At 38.9% G+C, this 15,592-nt stretch overlaps 1 protein-coding gene across 1 annotated transcript; it reads right to left on the bottom strand.

The window, feature by feature from the left end:
• Nucleotides 1–12,163: 12,163 nt before the first annotated feature.
• Nucleotides 12,164–15,342, bottom strand: LOC131430675 (peroxidase). The gene has a single exon (XM_058595824.1). It carries the CDS (start codon nt 15,036–15,038, stop codon nt 13,023–13,025), a length of 2,016 nt encoding a protein of 671 aa, XP_058451807.1. The 5' UTR covers nt 15,039–15,342; the 3' UTR covers nt 12,164–13,022.
• Between the last annotated feature and the right edge of the window lie 250 nt (nt 15,343–15,592).

Here is a 15,592-nt window from a genome sequence, read left to right as displayed (position 1 = left end):
ACAGTTCCTTGTAAGTGAAAACTAAAGATTGAGGAATGGAGATTCGCTTGTGTTTTCCAATAATGAGATAACGATATACTTTCGGATGGGATTTTTTAATTAACAAACAATTCTCAGAGCTGAGCTGAGTGATTTTTTCTCTTCTTGAACCTGTGCAGTAACTCATGAGCACGGAAAAGACACTAACACAGCGACAACAGATACTTGAAATTCTTTGTCCGATGTATATGAGATGCGTGTAAATACCCGCAATTTTCGTGTCGATCCAACCTGCTTTCATCGAATAAATGAAGATTCCAAAAAAAATAATTTGATTTGGATGGGGTTGGGGACGCAGTTCAATCCTTCAATTTGGCCGGTTGTGCAGTGCACGAGGTGCACATGAGGACGAGACGCCACTGATACCAACCGAACCAGAACTGCCACTGAATGACATGCGAGGTGTGAAGCAACGATCAAAACCGTCGGCCGTGTCAGAGGAATCAGGATGGGACATCATTATGACATGCTGTGATTGGCTCGTGAAACCATAGGTCCACTCAAACCGATTTTTCAATGGTGTACTATTGAAATATTTCAAATATATAAATCCATCAACAAATAACTGAGTTATGAGCGTTCATAGTTATGACAGAAAAAGGTTACGCGGTTGAATTTGTACTTTTTGATTGACATTCGGCCCCGTATAGGGGCTTATTCATTCTTAATGTCAAAAGACAACATCATATTTCCACGTAACCCCTGCATCCCTGATGTCTAAGATACGAATGATGTGAGTAACAGTACTTTTTGTAGGGCTGCTCGCATACGATTCAGCTTCAATTATTCATGTGACATGGAAATAGAAATTTAAATTTTTTTTGCAAGTCCGCGTGTAGTGATCTAAAAATGTTGTATGGCTATTTGAACCACCAGGCAAACAATTTAGGTTAACGTTATTCTCTTTTTACCCTACGTTTCTACTGGTATGGCCCATCATCGATTTTATTTCGAAGAAATAAACGGAATAAACGTTGCATTTAAACCGGACGTTTCGACCTACTGGAATATTCGGTCATCCTCAGCGGGTTCAACTGTTTGTTTTACCGAAAGAAAAAATGACTGTCCATACTAGTTTGCTATCGATGATGAACACAAAACAACAAAGTTTCTTCTCCGTTTTGCCAGGGTATTACAATATACAGATTTTTAGCAGAGAATTAAACATTTCGTGTATAGTTTGTAATTTTTACCACTTACAATTAGCCATTTTATAAGAAAATATGATCTCAAATCTGTAGTGTTTTAAACAACCTATCTTCCTGGAACAGTACAATATGTAAATATTTTTCTAGTAGAGGCCAAACTGTAGAAAACCACTTTAAAGAACCATAATTGATGTTTTACACAAAGATTTTCACAACTTTGCTGGCTGATGAAAACTTGAGTGATATCACTGGTATTTTGTAGAACAGCTTAAAATCGCCTTTTTTGAAAATAATATTAAATATCAGTAAACAGTGATCTACAGATTTAGAATGACAGCTCATTTTTTAATTATTCGTTGATATACATACACAGTTAGTCAATGAAAATCTAACCGAATACAAGTACATAACAATAAGCGCTGCTATTATTTTGAACAGCACTGTAATTGTAGGTGCAGCAACAATTCTGTGTTCGCTCTTTATTTTCGGTTGATAAATGAACGGCACACAAGTTTGTTTTCAACACATTCTGAAAGAATATTAAAATTACTTTTTAATGATGGATGGAAAATGGAAAACTCGAACTTGCTCGAGATACAGAATACAACCACCCCTATTTTGTACGTCGATCGATTCGAAATATTCCGATCGAATGTGTAATTTCCATTCTGCATTCCGTTCTGCATTCGAGTTGTTCTATTTTCGAACATTACTCGATCGACTTGCGTACGTATTACTTATGTTCGGTTTAAAATCGTTCTAATTTGTTTATACAGGTGTGCCGGTTTCGTTTACGAAGAAATGAATAATATAAATAATATAAGGAGTGTATCTAAAATAAGCTATCCACAAATTTTTCTTTCAAGTTATGATAAAAAACAATATTTTATTCAAACTGAAAATTGATCCTTTATTGTACGAGGTTAAACTTGAGCATAATGAAAACCGGATGAAATTTAAGTTATTCCTTCACGAATTTTCGAACTTTTGATCAAAGCTGACAGCCAAACGCACAGCACGCTATGATCTTAGCATAAAAAGCTATCACTAATGCATGCGTACAACACAAATGTATGTGGATAGCTTATTTTCGATACACTCCTTAGAAGGTGTAAGTAGAGTTGACAGCTTTCGGTTAGTGTTCGAAATTTCAAGTGTTCCCGAACGAGAGTCAATCGAATCATACAAGTCGAACGGAATAGAGAATGCAAAATTCGAACTCGAACGAAAGCGTAGATTCGTTCGTATCACAAATCCGTCGGATTGCAGAGTCGGGGTGCAGGTTTCGTATTCGATCGAAATAATCCGATTCGAACGAAATACAGAATCGGGGCGGTAAATTTGTGTGAACTGCGACGCTTAATTTATGTGCATCTTGTGAGATGGTGAGACCTAATCAGGTTTTGCACGAAAAATAACATAAGCTCACAAAAATGAACAAAATCATTCAGTAAAAACCATTCAAGCGAAGAGATTGTGTTTCGATTGTACTGGCTCGTGAGTTAACGGCTGCTACCGAGACAATTCTAAGCTTCAGGTAGTTAAACTGCCCATAGCAAACGCAATATTCGGGGCGTTTCCCGACTGGAAAGCTAGCAACGAAGGCCATCCCGTTCATACGCACAGAGGTGTAGAGACACAGAGGTGCGAGAGCATAGAAGTGACGAGTCACAGAGGTGCCATCGCATAAAGGTGCGAAGACGAAGGGGTGCAAAGGCACAGAGGTGCTAAAGCAACCCAGTGCTGATCTACCAGGTACCAGAATTTGTACGCTGCGTAGGATCAAAAGAGACGGCATATATCGCGAGGTGCTACACTGCAAGCATCGCATTTGATCGCCACCAAGAGCAAAAGCACTGTACCTGGGGTCAGGTACAGCAAGTGCAGTGGTGTTCACAACGACGGCAGAGCAACTGAGATAGCAGTAAACGACAGAAGACTGCCAATTGGAAACAGCAAAAGACTGCCAATTGGAAATCGTTGGAAGAGCTTCACGTCGTTCTTCACGATAAAGGAACAGAGACATCAGCTACAAGGTAGATTTAATTTAATTTATTTTTTATTTCTTATATCTGAAATTTTACTAAACATAAGTTTTTATTTTGGTATTATTAATTTACAAAAAAAATTTAATGTAATGGATGATCTCATGGAAGATCATCCGAATCCGATTCCGGATACTAGTAAAAGTTTAAATACTCCGAGGGCTAAACATTATCCACAGGGTACCACTGGGCCATGGATAGTCTATCTTCGAAAAAAAGAAAAGATTTTAAACTTGATGCAAATTACAAAGGATTTGACATCACATTTCTCTGAAGTTAAAGAAATCTGTAAGGTTAATAGAGATAAAATTCGAGTTGTAGTTAACGACTTGAAACAGGCAAACGATATTGTAACCTGTAAATTATTTGCTATTGAATATCGAGTTTACATTCCATCGAAGGAGGTAGAAATTGACGGTGTTGTGACTGAAGCAAGTCTGACAGCAGATGATTTACTTAAAAATGGAGTTGGCCGTTTTAAAAACTCCATGCTTGAGGGAGTTAAGATACTCGAGTGCAAACAATTGTACTCAGCATCTATTGTCGATGGAAAAAAGTCTTATCGTCCCTCAGATTCGTTTCGCGTAACATTTGCCGGATCTGCATTGCCTAGCCATGTCTATATCGATAAAATTCGTCTTCCTGTTCGGCTTTTCGTACCGCATGTTATGAATTGCACGAACTGTAAAAAATTCGGACATACAGCTACTTACTGTAGTAATAAGTCCAAATGTATCAAATGTCAAGGGCCTCATAAGGATAATCTTTGCGATAAAGATGTTGAAAAATGTGTTTATTGTGGGGAAAGCCCTCATGATGATCTTTCAGTGTGCGCTGCATTTAAGCTGCGTAAAGACAAAATGAAGCTTTCTTTAAAAGCACGGTCTAAGCGCACATATGCAGAAATGCTCAAAACGGTCATACATGTCTCCCCTTTGGAAACCGAAAACGGTTTTTCAAATCTTGCGGAGCCAGAGGAATCTGACTCTGACGGAAATAGTGAAGATACCTCGTTTGTCACTCCTCAAGGGTCTGTTAAGAGGAGATTAACAAACCACAAAATACCAAAAAAGACACCTAAAATTATACCTTCAAAAAAAGATCCCCGTGTTAAAGCTAAAAAGCCAAATTTAAAACCAAAAACTGTGCCTCCTGGTTTGTCAAATTCACAAACCAATCCAGGAACTAGCTCAAGAAAAGACAATAATCCAGTGGGCTCCATTTCACATTCACCAACAGGATTACTGAAATTTTCGGAAATTGTAGAATGGATTTTCGCTGCATTCAATATTTCTGAACCTCTAAAGACCATCATAACAGCATTCCTTCCAATAGCTAGAACTTTTTTGAAACAGTTATCAGCTCAATGGCCAGCTCTTTCAGGTTTTGTATCATTTGATGGATAATTTATCATCCGCCGCAAATGATTCAATCACTGTCCTGCAGTGGAATTGTCGAAGCATCATGCCAAAACTTGATTCATTTAAAGTTTTGTTGCATAGTCAAAAATGTGATGTATTTGCTTTGTGTGAAACATGGCTTACATCAAACATAGCCTTAAATTTTAATGACTTTAACATTATACGTCTCGACAGAGACTCCCCGTATGGTGGAGTGCTTTTAGGAATTAAGAAATGTTATTCCTTTTATAGATTAAACATTCCTTCGACTTCTAGTATAGAAGTTGTTGCTTGTCAAATAAACATTAAAGGAAAGGACATTTGCATTGCTTCGGTATATATTCCTCCAAGAGCTCAAGTTGGACAACGACAGCTTAATGAAATTGTCGAAGCCCTTCCTGCTCCACGTTTGATTTTAGGAGATTTCAATTCGCACGGAATGATGTGGGGTTCCGTTTACAATGATAGCAGATCATCTCTAATATATAATATTTGCGACAATTTTAGCATGACGGTACTAAATATGGGTAGCATGACACGGATCCCAAGACCTCCTGCACGTCCAAGTGCATTAGATTTATCTCTTTGTTCGACTTCAATTCGACTAGATTGCACCTGGAAAGTATTTCCTGATTTACATGGTAGCGATCATTTACCAATCATCATCTCAATTAGCAGTAACAAAGGCATTGCTAATTCAGTTAATATTCCATATGATTTGACAAAAAATATTGACTGGATTAAATACCAAAGTAATATTTCAAGTGTCTTAACTTCAATGGAAGAGCTTCCCCCACTTGAAGAATATGACTTCCTCGTTTGTTCGATTCTGGAGGCCGCAGAACAAGCCCAAACCAAACGATTTCTTGGTCCATCGTCTAACAGAAGACCTCCAAATCCTTGGTGGGACAAAGAGTGCTCAGATGCTAAACACGCGAAACAAAATGCTTTCAAGACGTTTTTAAAACGAGGAGGAGGAACTCCTCAGAATTTTGAAAAATTCTTGGTTTTAGAAACCAAGTACAAGAACATACTTCGGGTTAAGAAATGCAGCTATTGGAGACATTTTGTGGAAGGTTTGTCAAGAGAAACCTCAATGAGCACTCTTTGGAATACGGCCAGACGAATGAGGAATCGTAACGTAGGAAATGAGAGTGAGGAGTACTCGAATCGATGGATATTTGATTTTGCGAGGAAAGTTTGTCCAGATTCCGTTCCTACGCATAGCATTGTTAGGGAGTCTTCTTCAAATGATGATTCCATTGATAGCCCCTTTTCAATGATGGAATTTTCCATAGCACTCATGTCTTGTAACAATAACGCTCCTGGATTGGACAGAATTAAATTCAACTTGGTGAAGAATCTGCCCGACCTCGCAAAAAGACGTTTGTTGGAATTGTTCAACAAGTTTCTTGAGCAAAATATTGTTCCACCTGACTGGAGACAAGTGAAAGTTATCGCCATTCAAAAGCCGGGGAAACCAGCTTCCAATCACAACTCATATAGACCCATTGCGATGTTGTCCTGCATCAGAAAATTGTTCGAAAAAATTATTCTACGACGTCTCGACACTTGGGTCGAGACGAACGGTTTGTTGTCAGATACTCAGTTTGGCTTCCGTAGAAATAAAGGGACGAATGATTGCCTTGCATTACTTTCGTCTGACATCCAAATTGCCTTCGCTCAAAAGCAACAAATGGCATCTGTATTTTTAGACATTAAAGGAGCATTTGATTCAGTTTCCATTGATGTTCTTTCAGACAAGCTCCACCAACATGGACTCCCAGCGGTTATAAATAATTATTTGCACAACCTTTTGTCAGAGAAACGCATGCATTTTTCACATGGCGATTTGGCAACAACCAGAATTAGCTACATGGGTCTCCCGCAAGGCTCATGCCTCAGTCCGCTCCTCTATAATTTTTACGTGAATGACATTGACAGCTGTCTAGTAACCCCATGTACACTAAGACAATTGGCAGATGATGGCGTGGTTTCAGTTACTGGATCCAAAGCTATTGATCTGCAAAAACCATTGCAAGATACCTTAGATAAATTGTCCGTTTGGGCTGTTCATCTTGGTATCGAATTCTCTGCGGAGAAAACAGAGCTGGTCGTCTTTTCAAAAAAGCATGATCCCGCGCAACTTCAGCTTCATATGATGGGAAGAATAATCGAACAGGTTTTGACTTTCAAATACCTCGGGGTGTGGTTTGATTCCAAATGCACGTGGGGAGGACACATTAGGTATCTGATAACGAAATGCCAACAAAGAGTAAATTTTCTTCGAACAATAACAGGGTCTTAGTGGGGTGCTCATCCGCAAGATCTAATAAAATTGTATCAGACAACGATACTTTCAGTGATGGAATATGGATGCGTTTGTTTTCGTTCCGCTGCAAATTCTCATATTATCAAACTTGAGCGAATTCAGTACCGTTGTTTGCGAATTGCTTTAGGCTGCATGCATTCGACACATACAATGAGTCTTGAAGTTCTGGCGGGAGTTCTTCCATTAAAAGATCGATTTTAGGAGCTTTCATCACGCCTGCTAATAAGATGTGATGTGCTGAATCCCATGGTAATTAATAATTTCGAACGACTAGTCGAGCTTCGATCTCAAACAAAATTCATGACAGTATATTTTAACCATATGTCACAGGAAATCAACCCTTCAAGATATATTCCTATCCGTGTCAGCCTCCTAAATGTACCTGACTCAACTTTATTTTTCGACACATCCATGCAGCGCGAAGTGCGTGGAATCCCGGACCACCTACGCTCTATGGAAATCCCAAAAATATTTTCAAGTAAGTTCAGGCATATTAACTCTGAGAAAATGTTTTACACGGACGGATCGCGAATGGAAGAAGCGACAGGGTTTGGTATGTTCAACAATAATGTTTCGGCCTCATTCAAGCTTCAAGAACCTGCATCTGTTTATATAGCAGAGTTAGCAGCAGTTCATTATAGCTTGAATGTAATCGTCACATTATCTCCAAACCATTATTTCCTCTTCACAGATAGTCTGAGTGCAATTGAAGCCATTCGCTCAAACGCTGCTGGCAAAAATGAACCGTTTTTCTTGGGTAAAATAAAACAGTGTCTGAACGACATATTGAATAATAATTATCTAATCACAATAGTTTGGGTTCCGGCTCATTGCTCCATTCCAGGCAATGAAAGAGCCGATATTTTAGCCAAACGTGGTGCTATTGAGGGTGAAATTTATGAGAGACCGATTGCTTTCAACGAATTCTATAGCGCGTCTCGCCAAAGAACACTTGCCAGCTGGCAAGCTTCTTGGGATAAAGATGATCTGGGTCGGTGGATGCACTCAATTATTCCTAAAATATCGACAAAGGCATGGTTCAGGGGACTGGATGTGAGTAGAGATTTCATTCGTGTGATGTCCAGACTCATGTCCAATCACTACACGTTAGATGCACATCTCCTTCGAATTGGACTTTCCGAGACTAATCATTGTGCTTGCGGCGAAGGTTACCGCGATATTGACCATGTTGTTTGGACATGCGTGGAGTTTCGTGATGTCAGATCTCAACTAATAAATTCCTTGCGTACCCAAGGTAGACTATCCAATGTCCCAGTTCGCGACATTCTTGCTTGTCGTGACCTTCCATACATGAAACTTCTTTATCATTTCATTAAATCCATTGGAGTTCCAATTTAAATTTTATTTTATGTTAAACTGTTTTCTCTTCCATGAGTTCAACCAATAGCCAACTATAGGATATTGAATATAAGTGGTGAACTGATACAAACAATCCTGAAATAGTTATAAGATCATGTACAAAATAAATGTATTTTATTTAATGTAATTTAAAATAGCAACTCGCTTGATAAAAACAGTGTTTAGATTAACTAATGAGTACCAACATACTAATATGATATTCGAAATGTATTAGGTTTAAACTACTATGTATTGTGGATGCCACGGCGAAGAAAAACTTATGTATATTGCCTATAAAATAAACGTATTTATGAAAAAAAAAAAAAAAAAATGAACAAAATGAATCAATTTTGACAACTATCAGTGGTTTGTTCATGTGTTCATTGCGTTAATTCTAATTTGAATATATATATATATATATATATATATATATATATATATATATATATATATATATATATATATATATATATATATATATATATATATATATATATATATATATATATATATATACATATTCAGTTTTCGGTAACAGACTGATGACTCTTAACTGTCGAATCGCTATTCAGCAGGAACTTGATCGCCATTGCTAATTGCTGCACTCCTGTTACTTCAATATTCAAGTATAACTAAGAATTCTCACCCCCTATTAACTTGACACGAATTAAATAAGTGATATGCAACAGTTTTCGTGGCATAAATTCATCAATAACATCTGTTCGCGCTCCGAGAGCCAGTCATCAGTCTGTTAGCGAAAACTGAATATATAATCTTCATCACTTCCTGGCCCCGTGAAGATTGTTAGCTTGCAGTTGAATATTTTGTGAGAAGAACGACGCTCAGACCAACGAGAGATAATTATATCCACGGCTTCTGTGATTCATGAAGACTCTAACACTAGCACACTGTACCATCTGTGCATATTAGGTTTTGCACGAATATAACATAACCTTACAAAAATGAACAAAATGAATCAATTTTGACAGCTATCAGTGGTTTGTTTATGTGTTCATTGAGTTCATTCTAATTTGAATACGTGTTAATAGATATGTAAACAAACCACTGATAGCTGTCAAAAGGTGAACTTGATTCATCAGCAGTTCATAGGTTGTTCATTCGAGTGGTCATCGTGCAAAACCTAATTAGGTTTTTTATCGTGACGACACTAATGAACAAGTATTCATCCTTGACAGTTCAGCGGTACTGTTTACAAACAAGCTTAAACAAAAATCGAAGAGCACATCTAAATCAATCATCTCTACACTTTGCAACTAGTCACTTTTATTTAATAAATATCAAAAACGAACCGTATTTAATCGTGAACAAATGTTTTAAAACTTTATTTAAGCGATATGGACCGTAAATGGTCTGATCCAATTTGTCAATAAACAAACAAAAGAAATTTCTGTTTACAAACAGTACTGCTGAACTGTCAAAATGTGTTCATCCGATTGAGATTAGCAGTGACGGTAAAAAACCTAATATGGAATATATTTGCTTCCACTAGCGTTTTGTTTGTGTGGTCCTTTTTGGCTGGAAAGGCGTCCTCTTTGTGAGCTATGGAATTGTTCGTTCACAATGCAATTAGGTTTTGCACGATGACGACACAAATGAACTGCCGATGAATCAAGTTCATCTTTGACAGTTACCGTGTACTTGTTTTGTTTTGCGACTTAAAAATTGAAAAATGACGAAAAAGTGCCTGTAAAAAACGGAATCCACAGTGAAAATAAATAAAAAAGATGTACCCTGTATGTGTTTTCAGCATCAAAGAGTGATATATGTATAAATCTGTTGAGTGTGAAGCGACTTGCAATTTTTATATTCCAACGATGAACTTCTGATGAACTTTTAAACTGTAAACAAGTACACGTCGACTGGCAAAAAAAGTTCATTTTGTGAGGTTATGGCATGTTCGTGCAAAACCTAATTAGGTTTTGCACGATGACGACACAAATGAACTGCCGATGAATCAAGTTCATCTTTAACAGTTGCCGTGTACTTGTTTTGTTTTGCGACTGCAAGCTAAAAATTGAAAAAAATGACGAAAAAGTGCCTGTTAAAAACGTGTTCCACAGGGAAAAGAACTAAAAAGATTGCCCTGTATGTGTTTCCAGCATCAAGGAGCGATATATGTATAAATCTGTTTAGTGTGAGGCGACTCACAATTTTTAGATTCAAACGATGAACCTCTGATGAACTTTTAAACCAGCCCCTGCTATGATGTCATGAAACTGTGGCCAGCATCATTCTGCAAAAAACCAAAACAATGAAGAAGAATGGCTTCCAAAAAATTGGATATTACAAAATACTTGGTTATTCAGTACCCTTTACCGCACTTCCCCGCAAATTATCGATCAGAATATCATCACTACGATAAGGAAATTAAGATATAACTCGATTTGAAATGCTCGAATGTTTGTTTACCATACTCTGAGCGCTCTGATTGTTCACCAAATGCCCCAGATGTTTGCAACGATAACACTTGCTGGAGCGCCCTATCTGTGTCACTGGGCTGTTTTAAACTGTAAACAAATACACGGCGACTGTCAAAAAAGTTGATTCTGTTCATTTTTGTGAGGTTATGTTGTGTTTGTGCAAAACCTAATGGAAACTATATATTCATTCACCGGTGAATTAATATTCCACACCCTGCGATCGAGTGATGCTTTTGTATGGAAAATTCGAACTCGATCGAGATACAGAATGCAAAATTTCCCATTCGATCGAAATAGCCCAATTTGAACGAAATTCAGAATCGGGGTGGTAAATTACTAAAATTATTGACATCTATAACTGCCCATACTTGCATAACAGTTCGGCTGAAAAGTTCGTATCGTTTAATAGAAACACACATTTTTTTGCCAAAATTCGTTTTTATTATTCAACATAATTGCCATCAGAGGCGATACAGCGATTATAGCGATCTTCCAACTTTTCGACCATTTTTGTAGTACGATTTGTCCTTTGCCTCAAAATAGGCCTCAGTTTCAGCGATTACCTCTTCATTGCTTCTAAATTTTTTACCAGCGAGCATTCTCTTGAGGTCTGAGAACAGGAAAAAGTCACTGGGGCCAAATCTGGAGAATACGGTGGATGAGGGAGCAATTCGAAGCCCAATTCGTTCAATTTCAGCATGGTTTTTCGTTGTTGTTTTTGATCGATTGTGAGCCCACGCGGCACCCATTTTGCACAAAGCTTTCTCATATCCAAATATTCGTGAATAATATGTCCAACACGTTCTTTTGATAGCTTTAGGGTGTCAGCTCTCTCGATCAACTTCACTTTACGGTCATTGAAAATCATTTTGTGATTTTTTTTCACGTTTCCATCGGTAACAGCCTCTTTTGGACGTCCACTGCGTTCATCGTCTTCGGTGCTCATATGACCAGTACGAAATTTTACAAACCACTTACGAATTGTTGCTTCGCCCGGTGCAGAGTCAGGATAACACTCATCAAACCATTTTTTGGTATCGGCGGCACTTTTTTTCATCAAAAAGTAGTGTTTCATCAACACACGAAATTCCTTTTTTTCCATTTTTTTCACAATAACAAAAGTAGCTTCACTCAAAATGCAATATCTCACAAACTAATAATCAGACAGCTGTCAAATTTATACACGTATCTTTTGAAGGTTGGTACTAACTGAAAATGGTATGGATTTAATTCTAGTGGCGCCCTCTCACAGAAACGATACGAACTTTTCAGCCGATCTGTTATAAGTCCCATATCGATTTTCGACAATTTTGAGTTAGCTTGAGGAATGAAATGTATGCTCAATATACTCTCAGAAATTGCATAATTGCAGAAATTGCATAAATTGTATAATATAGAATTGCAAACTATCACAGTAAAACAGCTGTTTTATTAAACTGGTATGCCCTCATATTCCGAGTTGTATTAAAGTAGGCTTGAGGGCGACATGTGTAAACTGTCATAGTGTAACATTAGTTTGTCCTCATTGATTACATTGATTCTGATTCAGGCATAATTGTATACCACATCGCTATTTTTCATTGGAATTATTAGAAATCACTCTATTATCATTTCAATTAATCATAATCCGACGTGCTGAAATCCAACAGCACAAACTACAATTTATTTTGATGATCATTCAATCAGTAGAAACTTCGACTTCATAGACATGTGTACACAAACAGTTTCATTTCCACAGAACTGCTCCTTATCACTTTACTGGCCGTCGTCATCAAAGAAGTAGTGAAACAAACATAGACGTTGGGTCATCTTGTAACATAACACAAAACGGCCATGATTTTTAGGTCAACACTTGTTTTTCTATTATACAAAAATACTTTTATTTATTTCTAATTCAAGTCAGAAGCGTATTGCATTGCTAGCGTTGCCCTCGCATGGTTTCTAACGAATATATCGCGATTTAAGGATTTAACATGGGAAAGTTTTGTTCCTCTTTGTTTGTATAGTTTTAGGTTAACATTCTTTTTTCGCGAACAAAGATTCCATGTGAAGCGCGAAGCAAAGTATGCCTGCTACAAGTTGTTTGTCAATATAGCTCTTAAGTTAGGAGGACGGGTTCCGCACCACATGCAAAAGGCACCGTTTTCGCAATAATTATCACCATCGTCGTCGTCGTCATCGTCATCGCCTGCTGTGCGATAGTATTTTAATGTGTTGTGCCTCATTCATTATTTATTCGTATAAACAGCATCCGCCTACTATTGCGGCTCCCGTAAGGAACTCAAGTCCAGCTCGGGAAGCTGTGCGCAACGCACTTGTGGGTTGTCGACCGCTGGCAGACGGAATATGTTTCGTTGTACCTGTTCTACTTGTGCCGTGTCACAGAGGAAGCGTGCTGCTGAATAATTTGTTAGCATGTCGTCGATCTGGGGATGATGCTGTTCATCTGCGCCGAGTGAAAAGGCCATTTGGTCCTTGATGATACAAGCCAGTGTCGGACCAACAATCGCTTCCGGTACACCGGGACGTTCCGCGACCGCTCCTACGACGAGATCAACGTCATGCACTGAAGCGTATGCCGATTTAAGTGTTTCGATATCCGCTGGACTGATGATTGAGGATAGATTACTCCAAGACTCAACCGTTTTCCCTGTACAAAGTGTGTAGTAACTCGTGTAGCTACTCAGTCCATGGTCGCGTCCGCGTTGGATGTCCAATGCAAGAACGTCCGTACCAATGTTACTGGTTTTGAACAACAACTGTGCCATATCATCCACGTAGCTTACATCCATAGACATTGCGTTTTGTCGTAGAACCGAACTCATCAGTTGGCTGAAGTACTTCTTCTTGCGCATGTCTTTCGGCTTGTAGAACAAATCTTCCAGGTCCAACCCAAGCTGTCGGTTGGCCGGCAACGAGTCACTTATTTCTCCTGGCATCATTGTGTTGTAGAAACGAATGGCGGCGGTCGCGAACTCGTTACTAACTCGCGGATCAATATCTCCCAATTGTCCAACGTGAATGCGCTTACCCAGAATGGTTTCCGCCCATTCGCGGACAATTTTCCTGTATATCCTAATGTTTATCCTTCTGCTAAACTGAAACAAGCGTTCATCACTCCAGTGAGGATTCGAAAGGGACAAATGGTTCGTCAACCGATTATGGGATCGCAAGAAGAGCGTGTGCAGAAGTGTCACAAATGGATTCACGTTTACTCGAGTATCTCCCGACGCGTAACAAATCGTGCTCAAAGTGTCATTCGCGACACATTGTTTCTTATCCGAGCTTTCAACTAGGTATTCGACGGAATCGAATGTTTGAGAGCGCAATTTCCCTCCATGGCTCGTACGAAGCGGCAATGTTTCCTTCTCATGATTACCGTAGAGTTGTGACAGATCGAGTCGATTGGTAGCCTGGTTCAGTTGGTTTGCTGGTCCTAAGTTACATTTATCACCCAGTGACAGTGAACTACGCACATAGTTCAAACAGGTAACGTCACGAGTTTTGTAGTAAGGATCATCTTCAGCTATGTACAATGGTTTGCACGAAGGATGCAGGTATCGTGGCACTACCTTGTTGTGATCGCTACTGCAACATTCAATATCTGTTCCGTCGTGTGTGGTCTGAACGGTAGTTTTGGCTAAATCGTGCTCGATGAACTGTGTCCACTGAACCAGTGCCACACTATGGAGACTATCTTCACTATTCTGTTCGGTGGATCCGTGGAATTTGCTTGAGACACTTCTCGGATGGGGCAGTTCACCACCGAGAACACTTTTGCGAAACTGGTAGATTCCGTCATGGTAGCTGGCCGGCAATAGACGACGGTATTCATCGTCATATGTCTTAGCGTTCACAATTTGTTGACATTTGTCCAACAACTTACTCTGAGGAATCAATTTGTTCGACAAAAATCGTGCACACTCGCGAGAAGAGATTCTGTGAGTTTTGCAGACACTATTAATGAAGTACGATGTAGATTTGAGTACAGTTCTTGCTACGTAATCCTGCCTCTGTGTACTGGGAGTCGGATAGCCATCGATGACCTGTGCGTAGGAAATGCTTCCCTTAGCCACTTTCATTTTCGAACCAGATAATGTATTTTCCAGGCGTTTGGATTTTTCGATTACATCTTCACCAAACTTTACCGCATCCAACAGATTTTGATTTGTTGCCAAAGTATCAAACTTTGACAACACAGTTCGATTCACAACCAGGGCGAAATAACCAACGAAGAATGCTAGGAATAACAATTTCACCGCGATCGTCTTCATATTCGAACACTGGCTAGACTAGCTGTGGGAAAATAAATTTCCTTCCACCCGTTTAACAAGAATCACATTGATTTTAACAAACTTGTAATCAACAAGTTTCTTGACGACCACTTATCGCCCCAGGCAGTCCGAGTAAACATAAGCTCTCAGACCGAGTATCAGGTTACGCGCGCTGCTCAAACCGGACAGCTTCTGGACGATCGAACGCTTCGCAGGAAACTAAGTGATTAAAGATCAAAACAGGCCACAGTTTGCAGTGCCTTGGCTAAAGCGGACTGGACGGCAACTGATTTTGTTTATTTTAAAAATTATCATTTTTGTTCCAGTCGGACTCGTTAATGTTTCGATGCAGCAACCATGCCTCGTACGGTATGTTCTAGACTTTGCATGACTTGTTTCGATCACGCGTCGGGAATCCCACATCGCGACCATCGGTGGCACTTGAGTTCACACATCTTCGGATAGTGCGTCAATGTACGATTTGAATATTCATTTCACTACGTCTAGATGAACGTGACTGGAAAGGAGATTTCTTGTAAGTTAACGACGGTTTC

The sequence above is a fragment of the Malaya genurostris genome, chromosome 2, assembly GCF_030247185.1.
Source record: "Malaya genurostris strain Urasoe2022 chromosome 2, Malgen_1.1, whole genome shotgun sequence".
Taxonomy (NCBI): Eukaryota; Metazoa; Arthropoda; class Insecta; order Diptera; family Culicidae; genus Malaya; species Malaya genurostris.
This window is presented reverse-complemented; position numbering and strand designations above follow the sequence as displayed.